This window comes from Pichia kudriavzevii, chromosome 1 (genome assembly GCF_003054445.1).
Source record: "Pichia kudriavzevii chromosome 1, complete sequence".
In the NCBI taxonomy this organism is placed as follows: Eukaryota; Fungi; Ascomycota; class Pichiomycetes; order Pichiales; family Pichiaceae; genus Pichia; species Pichia kudriavzevii.
Genome location: NC_042506.1, coordinates 1995205 through 2018767, shown reverse-complemented (window position 1 = coordinate 2018767; position 23563 = coordinate 1995205). Strand labels below are relative to the sequence as shown.

The 23563-nt window shown below is 38.8% G+C and overlaps 13 protein-coding genes across 13 annotated transcripts; 7 read left to right on the top strand and 6 right to left on the bottom strand.

Moving 5' to 3' along the window:
- Window positions 1-198: 198 nt before the first annotated feature.
- Window positions 199-1179, bottom strand: C5L36_0A09220 (uncharacterized protein; the record flags this gene model as incomplete). The annotated part of the gene is made up of 1 exon (XM_029463945.1): window positions 199-1179. The coding sequence occupies one exon, from the start codon at window positions 1177-1179 to the stop codon at window positions 199-201; it is 981 nt and encodes a 326-aa protein (XP_029319805.1).
- Window positions 1180-1414: 235 nt separating this feature from the next.
- On the top strand, window positions 1415-3007 carry C5L36_0A09210 (uncharacterized protein; the record flags this gene model as incomplete). The annotated part of the gene is made up of 1 exon (XM_029463944.1): window positions 1415-3007. One exon carries the CDS (start codon window positions 1415-1417, stop codon window positions 3005-3007), a length of 1593 nt encoding a protein of 530 aa, XP_029319804.1.
- Window positions 3008-3127: 120 nt separating this feature from the next.
- C5L36_0A09200 (uncharacterized protein) lies at window positions 3128-4000 on the bottom strand (the record flags this gene model as incomplete). The annotated part of the gene is made up of 1 exon (XM_029463943.1): window positions 3128-4000. One exon carries the CDS (start codon window positions 3998-4000, stop codon window positions 3128-3130), a length of 873 nt encoding a protein of 290 aa, XP_029319803.1.
- A 248-nt stretch (window positions 4001-4248) lies between these two features.
- C5L36_0A09190 (uncharacterized protein) lies at window positions 4249-5889 on the top strand (the record flags this gene model as incomplete). Its single annotated transcript, XM_029463942.1, has 1 exon — window positions 4249-5889. One exon carries the CDS (start codon window positions 4249-4251, stop codon window positions 5887-5889), a length of 1641 nt encoding a protein of 546 aa, XP_029319802.1.
- A 218-nt stretch (window positions 5890-6107) lies between these two features.
- Window positions 6108-7076, top strand: C5L36_0A09180 (uncharacterized protein; the record flags this gene model as incomplete). The annotated part of the gene is made up of 1 exon (XM_029463941.1): window positions 6108-7076. The coding sequence occupies one exon, from the start codon at window positions 6108-6110 to the stop codon at window positions 7074-7076; it is 969 nt and encodes a 322-aa protein (XP_029319801.1).
- Window positions 7077-7288: 212 nt separating this feature from the next.
- C5L36_0A09170 (uncharacterized protein) lies at window positions 7289-8782 on the bottom strand (the record flags this gene model as incomplete). The annotated part of the gene is made up of 1 exon (XM_029463940.1): window positions 7289-8782. One exon carries the CDS (start codon window positions 8780-8782, stop codon window positions 7289-7291), a length of 1494 nt encoding a protein of 497 aa, XP_029319800.1.
- A 360-nt stretch (window positions 8783-9142) lies between these two features.
- Window positions 9143-10627, bottom strand: C5L36_0A09160 (uncharacterized protein; the record flags this gene model as incomplete). The annotated part of the gene is made up of 1 exon (XM_029463939.1): window positions 9143-10627. The coding sequence occupies one exon, from the start codon at window positions 10625-10627 to the stop codon at window positions 9143-9145; it is 1485 nt and encodes a 494-aa protein (XP_029319799.1).
- A 381-nt stretch (window positions 10628-11008) lies between these two features.
- Window positions 11009-12433, bottom strand: C5L36_0A09150 (uncharacterized protein; the record flags this gene model as incomplete). The annotated part of the gene is made up of 1 exon (XM_029463938.1): window positions 11009-12433. The coding sequence occupies one exon, from the start codon at window positions 12431-12433 to the stop codon at window positions 11009-11011; it is 1425 nt and encodes a 474-aa protein (XP_029319798.1).
- Window positions 12434-13103: 670 nt separating this feature from the next.
- On the top strand, window positions 13104-13376 carry C5L36_0A09140 (uncharacterized protein; the record flags this gene model as incomplete). Its single annotated transcript, XM_029463937.1, has 1 exon — window positions 13104-13376. The coding sequence occupies one exon, from the start codon at window positions 13104-13106 to the stop codon at window positions 13374-13376; it is 273 nt and encodes a 90-aa protein (XP_029319797.1).
- Window positions 13377-13539: 163 nt separating this feature from the next.
- On the bottom strand, window positions 13540-14781 carry C5L36_0A09130 (uncharacterized protein; the record flags this gene model as incomplete). The annotated part of the gene is made up of 1 exon (XM_029463936.1): window positions 13540-14781. The coding sequence occupies one exon, from the start codon at window positions 14779-14781 to the stop codon at window positions 13540-13542; it is 1242 nt and encodes a 413-aa protein (XP_029319796.1).
- A 795-nt stretch (window positions 14782-15576) lies between these two features.
- On the top strand, window positions 15577-17922 carry C5L36_0A09120 (uncharacterized protein; the record flags this gene model as incomplete). Its single annotated transcript, XM_029463935.1, has 1 exon — window positions 15577-17922. One exon carries the CDS (start codon window positions 15577-15579, stop codon window positions 17920-17922), a length of 2346 nt encoding a protein of 781 aa, XP_029319795.1.
- A 1381-nt stretch (window positions 17923-19303) lies between these two features.
- Window positions 19304-20626, top strand: C5L36_0A09110 (uncharacterized protein; the record flags this gene model as incomplete). The annotated part of the gene is made up of 1 exon (XM_029463934.1): window positions 19304-20626. One exon carries the CDS (start codon window positions 19304-19306, stop codon window positions 20624-20626), a length of 1323 nt encoding a protein of 440 aa, XP_029319794.1.
- A 368-nt stretch (window positions 20627-20994) lies between these two features.
- On the top strand, window positions 20995-23337 carry C5L36_0A09100 (uncharacterized protein; the record flags this gene model as incomplete). The annotated part of the gene is made up of 1 exon (XM_029463933.1): window positions 20995-23337. The coding sequence occupies one exon, from the start codon at window positions 20995-20997 to the stop codon at window positions 23335-23337; it is 2343 nt and encodes a 780-aa protein (XP_029319793.1).
- Window positions 23338-23563: the final 226 nt, after the last annotated feature.

The following is a 23563-nucleotide window of genomic DNA, read 5'->3' as shown; positions in this document are numbered from 1 at the left end:
TATATTTTCAAATTCGAGCAATGCCAAAAAAGCAAAACAGGGAATAAAAGCTATATAAGGCAACAAAAAGTAGGCATAACTGTATACAGACCGTGCCTTTAGCCTCTATATTTGTGGTATACATTATAAGTGTCTACTTGAATCAAAAAAGAAATAGAGATGGAACCCAGATATAAAAGAACAAACTAGTTGGTACTTTTATGTGTGCTTCATCTCCCACCTGGGTTTCTTTGTGTCTCGAACTGACACTGTGGGAGAGGAAATTGGATCAATATTAAGCTCTACACCCTCCTTGAATTTGACTTTAACAACCTTCCCTATCCGCTGGTCTCGATATCTTAAACGTTTCTCCTTAAGAGCCTCGATATCCTGTTCTGTAGTTGGCTCAGAGTAGAGCTCCGTTGTTCCTAGGTAATTCATCTCTTTTTTCAGTAATGTCTCCAATGTTTTGATCTTTATATACCTCAGCAAAAATGAACGAATCTCTCGTACAGTGAGTCTATATTTGAGTATCATCTCATGCGTGTCTAATGGATCATTTATTTTTGTAATAGTACCCAATAAATGGCTCAGCCTGAATAGCTGTTCATCACTAAGCTCATTATCTTCAACTATATATGAGCTGAGGACACTCTTCATATTACCCTTTCTGATGTCTATCCCCAGTAAAGACAGTACTTCAATACAGTCATCGACTTCTGTCAACAACCGAACCTTATCTGCAGCCATGTAGCGTTTCTCTCGCTTCGCCAATTTTTCGTTTGTTACACTATATAGGCTGTCATCTAAAGCATCAGAGTCTGATACTTTGTATATTTTCACTAATGGTTTATCCCGTGGATGCTCAACCAAATTGGTTTGGAACTTCCCCTTCAGTTGTTCGGCCATCTCTTTGAAGGAGAAGTCTGCCCCTTTTTGATTGTATTCCCTCAACTCCCTGCAATCCAGATACTCATCCAACTCCTTCTCGTCATTTAACACTTTAATTGCGTATTGCTCTGGGATGGAATCTGCTATGAACTTGTCAAAATCATACTTGGTCCCACCATTAAATGATTTTCTTAATGCCGTCATCTCCAAGCCAACAAGCCCATGAACTCCATTTTTCCCACAGGCTCCATTGGACAACACGCTTTTGGAACGTAAACTTCTCCTTCTCCGGTTACCCTCCGGCGACATGTACCTGGTATGTGTATCCCAAAGATTGAATGATTGTGTACTTCTCGGTCTTTCTCTCCAAAGTTCTCTTTTGGAAAATGCGGGTTTTCTTGGTGTACACCGATCCCTGCAGTTGATGTTTACTTTTCCCGCAGTTGGTTTCGCAATCTTTTTGATATAGTTGGTACTCACCACTTAGAAGGACTTCTCTCTAATATAGGCATAGGATACGTAACCAGGCCCTTCATTATCATCAATGTGGCTGAAAGCTAAAAACAGACACAATAGTAGAGGTGGATTGGATATTAGTGGATATGAAGAACAAAAGCTGGAGAATTTGAAACCGAGCTCAACCAAAAGCAGAAGCAAAAGATCCTGGTTTATCCAGCACATCAGATGGAAGCAGCTGATTATTTTGTGGGTAATCTCTCTAATTATTGTGAATTATTTTGAGAGAGTAAAGCCTTACTATACTTTGAAGAAATGCATGTGGAAGAAATGGGAAGATTGGCCAAGTGAATCAGATCCTCACCATACAGTTATAATCGGCGATCCTCAAATAGTCGACGAATACTCGTATCCATCTCGTGGCTGGATAGGAATGAAGATAACACAGTTTTTCAGTGATAATTATCTACACAGAAATCACAATCTCATAAACAGAGTTTTGAAACCTGATAGTATAATTTTTTCTGGAGATTTATTTGACGGTGGAAGAGAATGGAATGATACCAGATGGATCAAAGAATATAAGAGATTCAATAATGTTTTTAATCCACTGGAAGGCGTTCGACAATTCCGACAAATACCAGGAAATCATGACGTTGGATTTGGAAATGGTGTTGATTTTGCCAAATATGCTAGATTTAAAGCTTATTTTGGTGACGCAGATGAAGTAGTCACACTGGGTAACCATTCCATTGTGCTAATTGATACAGTTTCCCTCTCTTGCTCTGAAGACGAAAATGTAAGTAAGAGATCCAGAGAATTTTTGGATAGTTTCAAGGAGTCCAGTCCTTATAAACAACATCCAAGAATTGTCTTCTCTCATGTTCCACTATATAGATTCAATGAGTTTCAGAAATGTGGAAATTTAAGAGAATCCAAATCAAAGTTTCCTGTTGTCAGAGGGAAACAATACCAAACTGTTTTGGAATACCAACTAAGCACTGAAATATTGAATAATATTGAACCCATAATGCTTTTCTCTGGGGATGACCATGATTATTGCCATGTACGCCATCCAATTTCAAGCAATGCCGAGCATACACAAGATAAATTCACATTCACAGAAAACGACCATCCGGGCGTCGAATATGCAGATGAAGTCACTTTGAAAGTATCATCAATGACAGGCGGAATAAAGCGTCCCGGTATTCAGCTACTCAGTATGTGGAACCCAGGTGGTGAGGAGAACTTAACATGGAAAAGCACTCACAGTGGCCTGAAGACAGTAGATTCTAAGACTGCAAAGACACATTTATGCTACCTACCGTCAGGATTGCAGCCTCTTATTCATTATGCCACTTTTGTTGCATTGGGTATATTTTGGATTTATGTTTGTTCTTTTAATGTTAATCTAGGGCGGAGGCTACATTCAAGTTTTAAGAAAGGTCTACAACGTTTTGTAGGGATTTTGGGGAAAATATATAGAGGAGGTAGTCAAAGTGTTGAACTACCTCATTTAAAAGGCAAAAAGCCACCATCTTTATTGAAAAGATATGTGGACTCCATCATTATCGAATGGGATATAGAGAGAGAAAATGATTTTACTACATTTTTGGCTAATTCTTTCATTTTTGTAGCTACTCTTTTTTTCACATTATTATGGTATTTTAATTCTATATAAGACATTTTAGGTGCATTATGTATATGTCAATATTACATACAGAGAAAAAAAAAGACTAAAACAGGCAAAAGGAATGACAGTATTAACATCATAATTGAGCAAACAAGAATTCACCTTGGCTCAAACAAGAGTATTATTTTTGTTTAAGAATTTCAGATCGAGGCCAAGTAACTCAACAATCAAACTTTCGATAAATAGTGCATCAATCATAACGATCGTTTTGGCAGTAGCGATCCATATTTTATCATCATCAATAAATTCTAAAGCATTGTTGAATGTGAGATAAAGAAAGAAAACAACAACTAAAGCCGTGACAGTTAGGAGGCGGCTACGTAGAGTTTGCAAGCCATTCAGGGTACTTTGGTTGGATTTTGTATCATTTCTAGTGACATCTAATTTAACAATAGATTTCAGAATTTCGGTAATTGAAGGTCTAGAACTTTGTGCTGAAAATGATCTCATTAAATCTTTCACATATTTCATTTCAATGAGAACAAATACGGCATATACTGCAAATGCTTTCGTATGTTTAGATTCATCATCTTCACTTGTCACATAAATAGAGACAACCAAAGCCAATGTTTTTCGTAGCATAATATACAGGTATGTTATAACAGACGCTAATGGTTCAATATTGACATTCTTAAATGAAGCACCTGTAAGTTTGGCCAATAGAGTTATAAGCAATTTCAAAGCAAGCCTTGATAATTTGTACATCATATTTGGGACAAAACTTACAAATTTTTGAATCAAACCAAGAGAAACCTGCTTATTATTCGCCTGACCCCCCTCAATTAGTTTGAAATAAACCATCGGGGAATACAACAGGATAAGCATCACCTGTAGGCCAACATGCAAAGCTAGCCCAATTTTGAAAATTGGGTTGTTGATCTTCAGTACCAATAGGGAAAATAGAGACAAGTATTCAGCAAGTTTCCAAACTTTAGAAATGTCACTTACAGCAAAAGTAATCCCATGCACAATGTCTGACATCCTAGTTTCTCCGCCCTACGGTTACTTGTAGACCTTGTTCACCAATTGTTAGTGCCATTCACATGTAGTTAGGTATACTCCAACCCCTAGGAGACTGGTCAATTTTCTTCAACTTCCTCGAATTTAAATTTCGGTTGAGCTCTTGGCAATTCCTCTTTGTAATCCGAGCATATGGTTGTTTCTTTTGGTTGAAGTGTTGGGGTTATTTTTACTTATAAAGGAACAAGTATATAAACAAGCTGAAGAACATGCCATTGGGCCCAGACGTCATACATAATGAGGTACCTCCTACCGGAGAAGGAGAAATTGAAAGTAACATGGTGAATTGTGAATCACGGGGAAAAAGGAGATCAAGTGCAGATAAGGTTACTAGTAGGATCGCCACCATTATGGAAAACAGGGATTCGAATCTTCAGATAAAAATTATCGATGCTGGAAAATCCAGTGATTCTCATTCGCATCAACTGCAGAATTATGTTGTTTACTTGATTCAACTTGGCACAGTCACTGTGAAAAGAAGATACAGTGAATTTGAAGCGTTAAGAAAATGTTTGAAGAAAGAGTTCCCAACGTTAATTATCCCTCCAATCCCTGAAAAGCAATCACTTAAATCAAACATTGCATTTACAACTACCAATTCTTTTGGATTTGCATCTTCTGCTTTGTCTAACACGGAACATAACAATTCGGTCGTGGTTCCAAACAAATCTAGCGACGGGACAAGGCCAAGTGATTCGATTCCGATGGCAAATTTGGTGGAATATAGAAAGCGGATGCTAGCTGCTTTCTTGAACAAAATATTCAAGGTGGAGAGATTAGCCGAATCCAGATTTTTTCTGAATTTCCTTGATCCAGAGGTCAGCTTCTTAGATTACGTTACCAATAAGGAGAATAACCCACTTTATAGAACGTCGATATACAGATTATCCCCATCCCGTCCATTGGAGAATTTGGAAAACCAGTTATATTTGACTCTTCCGATACCGTCCTCAGCAGATTCTCATCTATTCAAGGAGCTTTCAGAAGAGGAGCAGTTTCAAAAGTTTGTGAGTTTTGAAGCGAAATTCATCAAATACGAGCTTGTTTTGAGCAATATATCCAAACTAAATAAACACCTAATGAAGCATATTGGTGAACTAAGCGAAGAGATATCCGATTTAGGGTCGAGTTTTAGCCAGTTGTCCCTAATCCAAGATTCTACTTATATTGAAAACATTGGGAGATTGTTTGAGAGGCACAAATTGCTATTATCAGCCCTTAACTCATCTATTAACATTGGATTTATGGACAAACTAATGGAACTAAAACACTTCAGTATTACCTGCAAGGGCTTGATGGAGTACAATAGAAAGAAAATCATCCAATATAAACTAATTGAGAAAGATTTATACAATACACGATCACGGTATAAGAGATATGAAGTTGAAGAGATTCGGATACGTAAAATAGACCAGAAGATGGAAAATGTATTGCATAAGGGTGACGGTGGGAACCACGAAAACGATGAAATTGTCGACCCTCCCATTACAGATGAAGAATTACAAACAGCATTATACAGCAAGTCATACAACAAACCTATATATGGCAAAATACCCGGTGTTAGTAAGCTCAATAACATTATTTTGAAGTATGTCAGTGATCCCAATCCCGATGAGACACGAAGAACAAAATTTTATAATCTTAAGTTGCGTTTATTTCAACTTGAAAGACAGTATCAAATTACACAGCAAGATTTGGGTTTGATCAATTCCGCTGTGATGTCCGAACTCGAAGTTTTTCACAATTGGTTCAAAGAGGAGCTCAGAAAACTGGTTTTAGCATACAACAAATTCTTCAAAGAATACTTCATGAAGAGTAGAGACAGTTGGATTGAAACAAATAGTGACTGAAACAAATTCATAACTAGAATGATTAAACAAATAAAAGAAAAAGAAATAAAATAAAAAAAATAGCTCGCTAAAAATTCGTGGAAAGTGGCTCAATTTATCTCCCCAAACTTCTGATAAGGAAATTTCCTCTCCCCATCCTATGCCAACCCCTGTCTTTCTAGCTCTAATTGCATATATATAACCTACAGGAATCAAGACATATAACGCAATAAACTACAATGAGCCACCACGATACCAATATTAAGGAGGACACTGCTGACAGCGACAATAACGAGTGGGATATTGTTGAAGACTGGGTGGAGAATATTCAGGGAGGTCACGATGGTGAGCCTAGAGGTGATGGCGAATTTACCGGCACGGGCGGTGGAGTTGAATTGGACGGAGGTGAGGACAACAAGATAATTGATGAATTCTACAGACCCGAATCAGATGGGGGGTCTAGTGACGGCCTCATATGTAGGTTGTCCGAGAAAGTAAGATGTGCCACTGCCCAAAATATGAAGTGTAGATTAACAATGGTGGTATTGTTAGTTTCTACAATATGCGGGTTCTACTACATTCCTTCTTTATTTCAAAGTGTCTACTACAGGGGAAAAATTGAGAAGATGAGTGGTAATATTGCAGATTTTCCAGAAGGTTCCCAATATTTCCTATTTGCTCAGAGAAAATGTACGGAGACTTATGCTGCAAACCAAAGGACCTTATTTTCATGCCTGGAATCTTCAAAAGCTCAGAGTTTATGTTGGAATGAGTATAATGAAGCTCACAAAAAGGACGCCGGTTTCTGTGGATGGAACACCGATCCCAGGGTTGTTGAAGCTGACACAAATGCCTATCTATTGAAGGCAAAGTTGAGAAAACATATTTCATACATCACCAAAGCCTCTCAGAGGTCGGTGGAGGTAGCTAATCAGTACTTAAACAAGCTTTATGGATGTGTGAAGATTGGTGTAATGTCAGCCAAGCGAGAGGGTTCTAAGGGTATATCGGGGTTGTGTGATAAATTACCTAAAGTTGACTCTGTATTGATCAAAAAGTATTTCAATGTATTCTATGCTAACACATATTCAGGGCTTGCTACAGTGAAAAAGTATTACCAGGATGCATATGATAGGGTGGTTAAAGCAGTAAATCAACCAAACCATAATTCCCTATTTGGGACGATAAAGAGCTATTTTGGTTTTTGACATACTCAAGGTATTAATGTCCCTAGTGTCACTTTCATTATTACATCTATTTTAACACGCACTTTTTTCTTTTTTTTTCCCCTTTTTTTTCATTGCTTTTATACTCCGATTTTAGGTTATCAACGGGATGTCTATAAATTATATAAGGTAAACACATTTGAATATTAAATTTTGAATTACCAAAAAGTAGACAAATTAAGCTGCTCCATATATTATACCCTTTCTTTTAGAAACATTGACCTAATGGTTTCAGAAAACCCAACTTTAACCTTTAGTAGATCATCTTCATTCTGGCATAGCTTTTCATCAAGAACATGCGTATTTCTGGCAATCAACCAGCCTCTCACCACCATCAATACGACACCTGCCATGAAATAGCATAACCCCACAAATATCGATGCAGGCTGGTATTGGGTTGGTGATACAGGTCCATCTTTCTTTAGTGCAATGCCAATAATAGGCGATACCAAACCAAAGACACCAACTGAGATCCAGTTAATAGACATTGCAATTCCAAATTTTTTGAGCCCAACAATTTGTGCATTCATAGTTGGTGCGGTCAACCAAATTGTACCCATCAATGAACCAACAAACAGTGCAAACACAATGGCTGTTGCATAATTTCTACATGGAATCCACATAGCCAAAGAAAATAAAGCAACTAACCACGATGCAATAATCGTAACATTAACGGGCCCAATCAGATCACCTATCCAACCAACTATGGGTCTACCGTAGATGATACCTACGGATATCATACTCGAGACAATAGAGCCCTGTTGTGAAGAATAGCCCAGTGATTTTGTGAAATCACCCAAGTTATACATCATCGTGACATAACCCAAAAGTGTAAACATGACCCAAAGAATAAGTAAAAGACAACCGAAGTTAGTCCAGATTAGCCTATCGTAAACTTTAAAAACAGGCTTAATATTGTCATTTCTCGATTTAACAAGTAAAAGTGAAATCAAATTTAGCCCTATACACATGATTGCCTGTGCTCTTAACGACCAGTGATACGATTTATTTTTTAATAGCTGTTGCATACCTAAGTTATAAACAATACCCCCTGCACCAGATCCGGCAGCTTGGATGCCCATTGCCAAATTTCTCTTACCACCTTTACCACCTTTGAACCACTGCGGCAAGATATTAATATTAGCGACACATATAAACGCCATACCTACTCCAGCAAGACACCCTTGCGTCAGATAGAGTTCCCACAACCGAGTAGCAAATGATGCCATCATAACTGCAGCAAAATAAACTATAATTCCAAAGAATATTGTCGGTTTAATACCAACTATACCAATTATGTAGTTAATTATCGGTGAAAAGATAAGGCCGGTGCCAAAGGCCAAACCACCAATTGTAGAATATGAATATTTGTCGGCACCTTTAAAAGTATTGTTACTTAGATAATGCTGTAAGTACAAAGCGTAAGCAGAGTTAGCACCCCAAGTATTGAAATTGAAGAAAGCACATCCGATAACAGAAGTCAAACCCCATCCTGAAAATTTATCCGGAATTTCATCATGTGCTTTTTTATTGGAGTCTATTAGTGAAATAGGCTCCATTTCTAGGATCTGACTAATTTGACTCTCCAAATCATTGGCTTTATCTGCACCGTATTGGGAACTCTGTTTGGGATGGCTTTCCACAGGGAAATCTGAAGAAACCTCGTCATCTATTAGTGAGTCTGTCATTATGGTATTGCTAGTGGATTAGCATTCCAGATTAAAAAATTTACGCCAGATTAAAAGAAAGTGATTAATATGCAAAGAGTGTAATATATGTTTTACTTTCCAACTTTTGAGATAAACATGATAAACCTAGCCGCACCAGTTTAGTTATGGGGGAAAAAAATTGGTCGCTCTATTACATCCCACGGAGTTATCCTTCAACTCCACGGACATCGGCTTTAAAGGCCTCTTAAACGTGTAAGGTTTCATTACAGTAGCTGCTTGTGGAATGAAAAGAATACTAATTTATAAAAAGATAGCCATGAAGAAGATTTAATCTACCATCATAAATATATATATATATAGTGGACGTTTTCAGAGACATTAGACTCTGGAGATGGTAAAGATATTAGAGAGTGCTTCTCCAAATGTCACACCAGTAGCTAAGAGATCATCATCATGCTTACCCTTACCAGCTTCATTTCTTGCAATTAACCAACAACGAACGATAACAAGTGAAACACCTGCCATAAAATAACACAAGCCGACAAATATAGAAGCCGGCTGGTACTGGGTTGGCGAAATGGGGCCATCCTTTTTCAATGCAATTCCAATGACAGGAGCAAGAATACCAAATACAGATGACGTAATCCAGTTGATACACATGGCAATACCCACTTTTCTTAACCCAACAATCTCTGCACTGATACTTGCTTGCGTTAGCCAGATAGTACCCATCAAAGAACCAGAAAACATGGCAAAAACAATAGCAGTTGCGTAATTTCTACATGGGATCCACATTGCTAATGAAAAAAGGGCCACGAGCCATGAGACACATATAGTTACATTAACAGGTCCTATTTTGTCGCCAACATAACCAACTATTGGTCTCCCATAAATGATCCCAACACAAACCATACTCGAGACCACTGACCCTTGTTGGGCAGAATACCCCAAAGACCTAGTGAAATCACCGAGGTTGTACATTAAAACCATATAACCCAATTGGGTAAACATGATCCAAAGCTCCAAGCATAAACATCCAAAATTCGTCCAAATTTGGTGATCGTATAGTTTGTAAACTGGTTTGATGTCATGGTTTCTTGTCCTTACCATCAAAACGGAAAAGATGTTCAAACCAAAACACATAATTGCTTGTGCTCTCAATGACCACCTAAATGATCTATGCTCTAGAACATGTTGCATACCAATATTGTAGATAATACCACCTATACCTGAACCTGCAGCTTGGATACCCATGGCCAAATTTCTTTTACCACCTTTACCACCTTTAAACCATTGTGGTAAAATATTTATATTTGCAACGCAAATGATACCCATACCAATACCCGCAACTACTCCTTGTGTCAAATATAGCTCCCATAGGTTGACTGCCCAAGAGGCCATCATGATACCTGCAAAATAAATAAAAATCCCAATAGTAATAGTGCGTCTAAGTCCAATCTTACCAATGGTGTAGTTAATAACCGGAGAAAAGATCAATCCAGAACTAAATGCCAACCCGCCAATAGCAGCATAGTCATATTTGTTTGCACCAGGGAATGTTTTGTCTTGCAAATAATGTTCTAGATACAAGGCGAACGCAGAATTGGCACCCCAAGTGTTGAAGTTGAAGAAAGCACAGCCAATGACTGATGTTAATCCAAATCCAGTGAACTTATCGGGAATCTCATCATCTATGTTGCCAGACGAAACTTTGCCTTTTTCAACATCTAAAACGGCAATAGCATCTGTCCCATCGGAATTATATACACTAATATCATCCCCTTTACCGGTTTCCTCATTTGGATGATATTTTTCATCTGCTAGTTTGTTTTGAACGGAATTAAGGTCTGCGTTGCCCGTCATTCTCTTATGATGATGAACTTTACTAAAACAGTCTCTTATTAGCTCTGGACATACGTATAAAGGATTTTTCTGGCTTAATTATTTGTTTCTCTTTTATACTTCTCGGAATAAAAGAAAGAATAGGCTAAAATAGGGGGTGAAGACCTTACTTTTATTTCCTAATTTGGAAAAATTCCCAGATTCTGGAGGTGTTTTTACCCTATAGAGAAGATTCGCCGAGAACTTCCCGAATAGGGGATATCGCCGTCACTTAAGTTGACAATGTTTTCAGTACATATATACCTGTAATCGCTTTGTTACATAGAAATGACTCCAAAAAAAAAAAACGAAATTACTGTTAGAGCTGGGTAATAATAGGGTGTAAGTATAAGTGCTGGGAAGTCAAACTCTTGACATACTGAATATATTTTGCATCACACTTTTCGAATCCACGTGGACATTGAGAAAGTCATCATCATCATGTTCCTCAGTCTCCAGTATTTTATTTCTTGTGATTAACCAAGCACGCAATAGGAAAAGTGAAAAGCCAGCTATGAAATAACTTAAGCCAACAAAGATAGACGCAGGCTGATACTGTGTTGGTGAATCCGGTCCATCTTTCTTCAATGAAATACCGATAATTGGGGCGGCGATTCCAAATATTGCAGCAATGATCCAGTTCAATGCCATTGAAATTCCCACCTTTCTCATACCGACAATGTGTGCACTTATAGTAGCTATGGTTAACCACATGGTACCCATGAGTGATCCCACAAACATTGCGAAAACAATTGCCGTTGCGTAATTTCTACATGGAATCCACATAGCTAGTGAAAAGAGAGAGACTAGCCATGATGCAAGCATGGTGACATTAATTGGTCCGATTTTATCCCCAACATAACCAACTATTGGTCTTCCGTAGATGATTCCAACGGCAACCATACTGGATACGACTGAGCCTTGATGTGCGGAATATCCTAAAGACCTAGTGAAATCACCGAGGTTATACATTAAAATAATGTAACCCAAAGATGTGAAAACAATCCAGAGTGAAAGCCCTAAACTTGCAATGCTTGTCCAAATCTGATGATCATAGACCTTATAAACAGGTTTGATATTTGCATTTCTTGTTCTCACCATTAAAATACAGCAAATATTTATACCAAAACACATAATTGCTTGGGCTCTTAATGACCATCTGAAAGATTGATTTTGCAAAACATGCTGCATACCAATGTTATAAACGATACCACCCACACCGGAGCCTGCAGCTTGGATACCCATGGCCAAGTTTCTCTTACCACCTTTACCACCTTTGAACCACTGAGGTAGAATGTTGATACTAGGAACACATATAAGTGACATTCCAATACCTGCAAGAACACCTTGGGTCATGTATATCTCCCACAAATTTACGGCAAATGAAGCCATAAAGTCACCGGCAAAATAAATCAACGTTCCAATGCTAATTGTTACTCTGACACCAATCTTACCAACGATAAAGTTGATGAAGGGTGCAAAAAGTAGACCTGAACCAAACGCCAATCCTCCAATTGCCGCGTAATGATACTTGTTTCCACCTTCGAAAGTGTTTGCTTGCAAGTAGTGCTCCAAATACAATGCATACGCAGAGTTGGCACCCCAAGTATTAAAATTGAAGAAAAAGCAACCAATAGTTGACGTTAAACCATAACCAGTGAAAGTATCTGGAATTTCATCATCAATGGACTTATAATTTTTGGGTTCTTCAGCCTCCTCTTCTAAATCAGACTCAAATCGTAGTGATTTCTTTGAATCTGTTGATTGATTTTCAATTGTACTTTCCATTTTTGAAAGGTATTTTATTTTTGTTTTGTTTGCTAGTTCAATAAGTCCATCTTGAATCTCTCCCAACCTGCATCTACAAGAGAGCGTATTCCTACTCTTTTATACAACGATATGGAGATAGCGGCAAAGAGGTTTAAAGTTGATACAAGGGTTCCCCGTTAACAACATCGGTTTATTTTCCTGTTTGGTTTTCTCTGCAAAGTTGACAATACGAACAACAATTCTGGGTTTCGGACTTGTCACCCAATCGGGATAGAACAGCGAGACGTTTAGAGCTATACTTTATGGTGAGTGATTTTTCACTCTTCGGAGATAAACTTGAAATAAGTATTTGAAGGGTGATACTCGGAGGTACTCGGCGTTAAAACTCATTAATCCATTTTTCTACTACTTTCTACCACTACTACTAATAGTAAGTTAATATCTTCTTTAGCCGAGGATATTTGATAACTTCTAATCGCACAATCCCTGATTTGTTTTATATCATTGAATTCTGTTATAGCCACACCAAGATAATACAAGGTACCAAGCCGCCAGATAGTTTTCGATTTTCTCCGTACAGACATGGCGCGAGTGTAATTGAAATTCCAAATTGTAAAGTAGAAGTGCTTTGATCCTTAAAGACCATGTGTGACTTTTCAAATCCCGATCTTTTAGAGACTGAGAAAGCATGTCCGCAAATCCAGGGAACTCTATTAAGGCACTAAGAACGACACCCCCGGAACGTGGGTCCTTCCCATTAGATCATTATGGTGATTGCAAGGAGCAAATGACAAAATATATGAGATGTTTGAAGATTGTTGGTAATGAGAATGCGCCAAACTGCAGATTGTTAGCCAAAAGCTATCTTAAATGCCGGATGGATAATGATTTAATGGACAAGGTGGATTGGAGAGATCTGGGATTGCCCACCGATGAGGAGGAGGACCGACTCAAAAAATAGTGGATAGAGAGCTTGTTGGACGACCTTTGGTTCGTGTATATAGAATATAGTTAGTGTCTAGGTTGCCAAGTAGAAGGCGTGTTGTCCGATATATAAATAGACAGAGAAAAAAAGCTACAAGTACATAGTTATTATTATACTTCAATGCAAGTTTTGGCAAAACTCACTTTGCATCCGTCAATGCATGTATTTGGGACACCCGTGAATCCAACTCTTGTAAGGTTTCCAATATATTCTTGAGAGATTTGAAGGATTCTTGCGATAGCTGTATACTTATATTTCCGTCGGAACCCACCGTACTATGAGTTTTTAATTCATTTAATAAAGCCGTTGCGCTTGAGAAATCTATCCCTCTTTCATAGCCATCAATACCATTAACACGATCATCATCCTCCTCAGCCTCATCATCATCATCATCAATATTATTATTACTAGTACTATTATTACTATTGTTGTTATTGTTATTATTATGATTTCCATCGCTATCGGCACCACTACCATGATTGCCATCTTCATTAATCACCCGTTCCTCAATATTTCCTTCAGAATTTGGTTTAGTTGAACTTGATTCAGTCCGTTGGTTTGTTGGAATCGTGTTGATCGTGCTAGATGTATTAATACCGTCCGCGTCCTTCAATTTGGTACTTGATACTAGTTGGTGATGAACAAAAAAGTTAGACTCGTCGTCCTCATTGGCAGCAGTAGCAGCCTCCATATTATCTCTACCAGAACTGGTCGACATACAACTACTCCCACTAACACTGGAGGCATTTGTGCTAGATGTAGATTCACTATTTATGGAGCTTTTCTCCGACTTTTTAGCTATTTTCCTCCTTTTGAGTTTACGCTGATTTTTTCCTTGACTGGCATCGTCCTCGTCTTCGGCATTTCCAAAACACCCATTGCTTGAGCTTTGGTGTCTCGATAAAGCATCTGCCCTGGCAAAACGTTTACCGCAGTTGGTACAGAAGAACGGTTTCTCTCGAGTGTGTATTTTTTCATGCCTTTTCAAGTCATAATGTCTTCTAAACTGTGCCATACATTCCTCACACTTGAAGGGTTTCCGATCAGTATGGGTTAGTAAATGTGCCTTTAGGTTGTGCTTTCTCGTAAAGAGATTACTACAGATATGACATTTAAACATATCACCATTGGGTTTTTCCACAGTGAGTTTGAATACCGATTGCGTGTTGCCGTTATGAGAACCCATGTTCTCCATTGGAATATTGGCTAGAGTGTTTAGTTCGTTTGATTCAGGTCTTGCAACTCCTAGTGCAGCAGCAGCAGCTGCTGCTGTAGCAGCATCCACATCATTGTTTTGCAGTGATCCATTGTTTACCTGATCATCAGCCAAACTTTCAATTCCCAAATTGGTGAGAGAGTGGATCTGGACCATTTCGGACATTCCTGTTATCAAGTAGTAAAGGTAAATTATACCAATCAGTTCTCTGAAAAGCTGTTCCCAGCTACTATAGCGTCAAGTTTGTCCAAGAGAGTAACTCTTGTTGATCCAATAAACAGAAGTGAATCCATTCCTAAGGAGAGGTCATGCATGCGCCACTTCAAGTGGAGAAACGTAATCTGGAAAAGATTTAAAGCAAAAAAAGTGGAAAAGAAAAAAAAACCGCGCCACAGTTCCCCATTTCTCCACGCGAAAGCCAGCAATTTGACTTGATTCTGCCAAGCCCCCTCGTGGGCAAATGAATATCACTATTTTCATTACAAGAATATGAGGAGAATTAATTAATTGCCTCCAGGAGCGGCTATCAAATATGACCATCTAAACACATTATTTCGTTCAGGGGTCATTATCTACACACAATTTCCATTACAACAGACACGTCCCACTCAGGAACTAAAAGGCTGACACATCATTTTACACGAATAAAAACTTCTATTGAGCTGTCAGATATTCCACAAGGTGAAAACGTGTGTGGATTTTATCTATTATCTGGAGACTCTCTATTGTAACGCCATTTAAAGTTCATAAACATATCATTACAGGTGCAGTAGGTACCATCTCTTTGCATATTCGGCAAAAAAAAAGAGAAAAAAAATCCCCCGCTGAACGACAAAATAGCTATATCCTTCCATCACTGTGAAGTTTCTTTATAACTGATTATATTTCAAGGAGCAGAGCCGATAAAATAAACAATAGACAAAACTTAGTAACGCCTTTGCAGATAATTCTTAGATAAAGATGATGGCGGCAAGTATAGACTCAAATTATAGCAGAAAAAGACAACGTCTCTTATCGAACGGTTCAACAAAACCTGTGCTAACACCAAAGAAACAGCATTTTGGTGATCCCTTTGACAACGAGGTGATCAATTTAGACTCTGAGGAGGAGGATTACGTCTTCAGCGACAAATTCTCCAATTTAAGCAACAGTGGTTGCAATTTTCAAGATCAAGTTTATGGGCAAGATCAAGACGAGGGGCAGGACCAAGACCCCATGAGTCTGAATATTATGGATGATCATGGTGCTCTTCACAGAAATGACACTTATCCAAATGATCACAATCTGTTTTTGCAGCAGAAAAACTATTACAATAATTTGACCCAGTCGAGTGCAGAGTCGACTTCTGTTTACCCATCTAGAAATACCGGGCTTAACATGATCGATGCCACTATGGAAAACGCCGATGGTGATGACAATAGTAATATCGGAAACATGTATGTCCAAGAGGGGATTGATGGATTCAGCAACCAGTATCATCAAGCTATTGTTGACAGTGATGACCCTGCGATTTTGGAGTATGAACAAAACCAAAATATCTTGAGTAATTATGATGATGACACCAGTTACAACAATTTCATTCAAAGTTATGATAATAACAAAACTGGATCATCATCCCATGTTAATTTTTCAAATTCCATCAATAGTATTTTCAACAGGTTCCTTAAGAAATCAAACTCAATATCTTCTCCAAATCACAATGTTATAATAAATCCAAGGAAAAAGAAAACCAGGACAAAGTCACTACCTCAATTGGCTTACACAAAGATGACGTACTCCCCGGCCCTAGATAACCACGAAGTTTCACTTAAGATTGGGGATATCAAAGCCTCCTTCATAAACCACAATACCCAAAATTATACTGTCAAGCAACAACAACAACCAAACCTCTCACCATTATCGAGGAGGAAGTTTTCGTTTCAAGAACAAATTAATTCTTCATCTAATAACGGGTACTCATCCCATTCAAAATCTTCTGTGACTACCAGTTCTTATGATGATAGATATAACGACAATTCAAGGTCGAATACCAGAGATGATGATTTCAACATGTTAAGTATCAAGAATGAAGTCTATGATACCTCACTGGTTGAAGACGAAAAATGCGACGATGATGACGGATACTATATAGTCAAGAACGGTGCACCTTTTGCTAATGGTCGATTTATCATCAAGAAATTATTGGGTCAAGGTACATTTGGTAAAGTTGTTAAAGCTTATGATAAAAAGACAAACTCTTATGTTGCCATCAAGATTATCAAATCAATCAAAAAGTACAGAGAGGCTTCCAAAATTGAATTGAGAGTCTTAACAATGTTGAAGAAACATGATCCAACTAACAAGTTCCAGTGTATTCATTTGAGAGAATGTTTTGACTATAGGGACCACATCTGTATTGTAACGGATTTGCTCAAGGTTTCCCTCTATGACTTTATGGAAAACAACCAATTTTTGCCATTTCCTGGTTCACACATCCAGGCAATGACCAAACAACTACTCAGATCCGTTGCGTTTTTACATGATCTACAATTGATTCACACAGACCTAAAACCGGAAAATATCCTATTGAAGGATTCCTCTTATCAGAAAAAACCGTATACAAGACCAAATGATGGAGAATCGTTCTATCGTAAGATTCTAAAGGACCCCAAAATTTATACCATTGATTTTGGGTCTGCCATTTTCGAGGATGAATATCATTCTTCAATAATTTCAACTAGACATTATAGAGCACCGGAGATTATTTTAGGTGTTGGCTGGTCTTACCCCTGTGATATGTGGTCTGTTGGTGCTATTCTTATCGAATTATTAACCGGAGAAGCTTTATTCAAAACCCATGAAAATGAACAACATTTGGCAATGATGGAAAAAGTCACTAGTCAGCCGGTTGATAAGGGGATGGTTAGAAAGTGTCTAAACTTGTATGGTACCAACAAGAAACAGTCGCAGGTTAATAGCAGGTTTGATACTTCAGTTGTAAAGGCCTTTTCAAAAAAGACCGGGCGACTCTTGTTCCCAAGATCCGGAACAGATCAAAAGCTAATAAATGAGGTGAACCAATTGAAGACCATTGAAGAAATTGTTGAAGAGAAAGTTGGATTCAAATTCAACTTGGACTATTCCCCCATTGAATCCATGAAGATGTTCAAGATCAAATCTTCTTCATATGACGAGTACATCTTTTGGTTCTACTACATTGATTTGATCAAACAAATGCTGATCTTTGATCCTCAAAAGCGAATCACCGCCAGGGAGGCCTTGAATCATAAATGGTTCGAATATGGTATTCTGGATGACGGACTTTGAACACGCTTTTCCTCTCTGCTTTACTTTCTATCAGTTTGTGTTTGCTTTTTTTTTTTTTTGTCTTAGAAATTGCTTTCCTATGAACTCTGTTCACCCCCTTCTCTTTTCTTTCCTTATTTTCTAACTTTACTGGTCCTGTGTCCTGTGCTTCTACCTCCCCCCCCTTTTGCAACAGTCTCTTTCCTCTCATATATGGTATGCTACGAATCATGCCAAGATCTTGTGAGCTGACGGATTGCTGCTTTTCTTTTCTTTTCTTTTTCCTTTCTTACTTGCATTTCCTTCTCCCTTCCCTTTCCTCTTCTAATGTCTTGCTTTCCAGAACGCCTGGATTATGGAATTTGCAGTATACTCTTAAATGTTGACCAGGTGTCACTTTGTATTTTATTCCACCCACATTTAACCGGGTGCTATTTATTGTTTTACTTTTTGTTTTTTTTTTTTTTTCGTCTTTTGTCGTTTCAAGTTACTCTTCCTTTAAACAGTATACCCATATGTATAAGCAATTGACAAGACAAGAGACTTTTAGTATTTGCAAAGAGATGTTACAGAGACATACCGAACTTAAAATACATGTGTTGTCATGGCTGCCTCGGGATGGTGTGAAATTTTCCACACCTCCAAAGGTCCGTGCTGTGGTTGTTTGTGCTCGATGTGTCTTCCCAATGGGGTAAAAAGGGGGGACGCGGCGAGGAAGAGCCGGACGTGACAAGCAACTCCAAGGCTGTGCAGGGGACACGAGGGTTTTCCGTGTTTTTTTGTGTGCTCAGCTAAAACTGTGTGTGTTTTAAGTGTGTTTCTCTCACTGAATAAGTTCAAGTGGGAGGAGATAATCTCTTTTGGAGACGAGCTCTATGGCTGGTGGTATATCAAAAGTTGTCTACACGTGGTATAGGAGGGATATAGAAGAGAGGGTTTATTGCAAAAAAAAAAATAAAAATAATGTGGCTTTGTCCATGGTGGTAGGGTGAACAAACCACGGGGGTTTTATGTCTGGTTTACCTTGGCAGATCTAGTTGCGCCTTCGTCTCATTGGCAATTCTGGAAATGCTCGATATACATGCTCCTATCTGCCAACTTCCTCCTCCATGTGGTCGTTACCTAGTCCAATCCGTTTCTGTTGATATATCTAGCATAGGAGCCAAGTGCTAATGTTGATCCGTAATTGTATGCCATTGGCTTTCCAGGGGTTTCCTAAAGAGGAAATTTCTGATAGGAGCGGCGCGGTAAATGGACAAAAATTCAACGATTGTGGGAGATATCTGAGAGTGGAATAGGGTATGCAAGAGAGTCTACTCGTATTAACTATTATTGGTATTAGATAAATACATTCTACCATTTCAGAGTGCACATTATCCAGTATAGCGTACACGGTATATCCATGTCACACCAGAAGCTAGCGCCATACAACTTCTTCAAGGGCCACCCTTCTACAGATCTTCTCCCCATGAGGGAGATTCTGCATGCCTCTCAATGCGTTATTCGATCCTTCACCAAAACAATGGCTCACTATGATGGCAGGGAGAACACACATCCAATGAACTACGGTCCCGACTTGGGAAACCTGGAAGTACGATCGCTAGTGGCACAGTGGAACGATCGTTTGTTCAAGGCCAAGGCGCCAACAGATCCAAACTGTATAAATCTCACAAACGGTGCCTCATTTGGATTGGCAAACGCAATACTACAATGCACCTATCCTTTCAACGATATCACAAAACGGATTTTCGTTATCTCTCCCACCTATTTCTTGGTCAACTCATGCTTTATAGACAATGGGTACTCGGGGAAGTTAAAGGCGATTCCAGAGTTTGACAACGGTGAGATTGACATTGACAGCCTCGTGACGGAATTGGAGCAGATCGAAAAGGTTACCCCCTCCAAACCAATCACCGCTGAGGATATTCCAAAGACACAACAACCGGGGAAACCAATGAAGAAGATATACAACTACGTCCTATATGTGGTCCCAACTTTCTCCAACCCAAAGGGGGGATCGCTATCTCTCGAGACAAAGCTGAGGCTGATCAACATCGCCAGAAAATTCAACATGCTAATAATTTGTGATGACGTCTACGAGCTTTTGGATTTCAAAGCAGGCACCGATGGTTTTGAATACCATAAACGGATGGTCTACTTGGACAGAGAAACACTACCTGAAGGTGAAATCTACGGCAACGTCATATCAAATGCCACATTTTCCAAAATTGTAGGTCCCGGCTTAAGGGTTGGCTGGCAGGAGACCGCCACACCTCATTTGGCATTGGCATTGGCATCAGGAGGAGCTGTCTTATCAGGAGGCACGCCTTCACACTTGAACACGGTAATTGTTGGAGAACTTTTAAGAAATGGAGAGATTGATAACATTGTATCCAACTTCGTCCATGTTTACCGGGAGAGAGCAAGCGCATTGAAACGTGCAGTTTTGAGATATCTCCCCAGGGGAACAAAGATTTCGCCCGTGGACGGCGGCTATTTCTCATGGGTTACACTACCTCCTGAATATGACAACCTGAAAATCGCCCAAGAATGTGCCAAAAGAGGCGTTATACTAGCGACCGGCGACAATTTCGAAGTTAGCGGGGATAGTCTAGAGTGGGGCAAACACGGTGTTCGTCTTTCCGTGAGTTATATGAGTTCCCAAGACATTGACGAAGGAATAAATATCTGGGGGGATGTATGTAAAGAGGTTGGTCGTGCCTAGTCATATGAATGAAAACGTTGCTATTCGGTTACGCGTCAGTGTGTACACATATACATATACACATATGTAGGTATATATATATATATATATAAACGCAGGTATAGAAATGAAACAAAGCAGACTTGACGGAGAGACCTCTAAAGAAATAATAAATCGACAAAGAATAAAACATGTCTTTATTTTTTTTTCAGCTGAAATTAGCTCGCCTGTAATTATGGACCACAAAGGTTAACGGGTCTTACTTCTTGAAAGTCTAGTTGATGTGTCTTCTTTTTCTTCGTACGGAAGAAAAAAAATAAACAGACACGTTTCTTTCCACGAGACGGATTTGGCGTTCTTCAATCAAACATTCACTTAAACAGGAGACTATGACTCTGATTGATTTGGCGCCGTTGTTGCTAGCCCTCCCGACGTTGTTTGTGTCATTGACACTTACGGTGACTACATCCGAACTCGATGTAACGTCATACCTAATATTGAACTTGCTCCAAGCTATACTGTTTTCCTCCATGGTGATGGTCATAGTGAAAGTTATCTTGAGGATGATTTTTGGACATACCAGGGAAGACCACACTGATGCGAAGGGAGACGTTTTGGGGAACATGTTGTACCTGTGGTCTCCGTTGGTTCTGTTGTTTTTGGCTAATTCATATCTAGGACCAATACGCGTGGTTTCCTTGTTGGTGGTGTCTCAAATTCTCAACAAAAAGGTGAAGAAGTCGTTCCATAGATCGTTTGAGATGGAGAATAACTACAAAGTGTCGGACAAAAGCCATGCCATATTATTCTACGAGAAGTATCAGCTTCAATTCGTTTTTCTAGCTTCGGTAACATTCGATCTATTGCAAGATTACTATGCCGGAAATAGCATGACAGAGACTATAATTGGATATTTCTCCTTAGCGGTCCCATGTTTTTTCTCTAAGGATTCATATGAACCAGATGAAGTCAGGCCAACTACCACAGGTCCTTCGAACATATCATTGTCCAGTAGAATGCATATTTTCATTATTGGATTGAGTTTCATCATGATCACATATAAGTATGTGGATGTCTACAATTTCAAGATGCTATTGATTTCAATTGGTTCGCTGTTTATTTTGATTTGTAGCCAGTTTGAGAACGAGAAGATCGATTCCTTGAAAGTTTCAAGCTTATTAAATGACATCATCAATACCGACCTGATCCTACAGTGCTACAAAGTGAACTATTGCATTTTAAATTTGTTTATCCTAGTTATCACTTTTCTAAATGAAAGTGTTGCCCCGGATTTCGTCTTTGCGGTTCAATTCACCGATTTTTTTAGAAACCATGCTCTTTCGCTTGTCTTTAGCATCTTATCAATCTTCCTCATCAGGATCAAAGATCTTCAAATAAAGAAAAGGCCAGCTTTTTTGAATGATAACGGTACTTTTGCTGACGAAACAAACGTCACCTTCTTCTCCTTGTTCATGCAGTTGGTGAATTCTGAAGAATCTAAATCGATCTTCAACTTTTTGTTGCTAAACATTGCCTTCATGTTTATCCAATTGTTGTATTCTTTTAGATCCAGATCTTTGAGTTTGTTGAGCGACTCTCTTCATATGCTCCTTGATTGCATGTCGTTGTTCTTAGGCTTAATGGCGTCTGTAATCAGCAAACACAACGCCAAGCACCCTACCGATAAGTATCCTTTTGGTTTAGCCAGAATAGGCACGTTATCAGGCTTTACAAATGGATCATTGCTTCTCGGTATTGTTTTTGGTATTTTTAACGAGTCCATTCAACGGTTTTTCAATCCGGTCACTTTAGAAAACACTACCGAACTCTTGATTGTCAGTACGTTAGGATTCTTGGTTAATTTAGTAGGTATCTTTGCATTTAACCATGGCCATGATCATTCTCACGGACACAGCCACTCTCACGGACACAGCCACTCTCACGGACATAGCCACATTGAGGATCACACTTGCAACCATAATCATGAAAACAAAGAAAAACACTCGCATGACACCAAGAACTCATCTGCGCATGCCGACAGTAACGATTCCGATCATCATAAACACGAACATTCTCACAGTGAAAATCACAGTGGACACTCTCATAAGCACGAAAAGGACGAACACTCACATGATGACGATAAGGAAATACATAAGGTTACTTTTAATCTTGAGCATCTGAAGGAATCCGATGTAGAGGTTTCCAGCTGTCAACATCAACATACAGATACCCATATACACGACGATGACAATATGCATGGTATTTTTCTTCATATTATGGCCGATACTCTGGGTTCGGTTGGTGTTATTATTTCCACCATAATAATCAAACTTACAGGGTGGAATTTTGTAGATCCACTCACTTCGATTTTGATTGCTACCTTGATTTTTGTTTCTGCTATCCCATTGATTAAGTCATCATCATCCAGTTTGTTACTTTCGTTGAACAGTGATACTGAAACCGAACTGAAGAGTCTCCTTGAAGGTGTCCTAAATGTTCCGGGAGTAAAGTCATATACAACACCACGATTCTGGCCCCAGGACGGCCCTAACTCCTCATTGATTGGATATCTACATGTTCAATACTATCGGACTGAGAACGAACTTCAAATAAAGACCAAAATCGATCGCATGTTCCAAAAGAGCAGCATAATCAACACGTTTTATTTACAACTGGAGAATGAAATAGACGAATGTTGGTGTCGAAAAGAAGGTGTCTTTAGTACCTTTTAACTGAATTCATAATTTGTATATTTTGTGCACTACCACCGTCACACCATGTATTATATAACTTATTGAAACAAGAGGAATATCAACTTGCCCTATATTATCGTTGTAAAAAAAAGCGCTGTCGCATATCAAATGCTGAAGCTACGAAAACAGCCATCTTGAGTTTTAATAACAACTTCAGTATAACTGAACCTTACTATCCTTTAAACTTTGTGGCACGAGATACGGC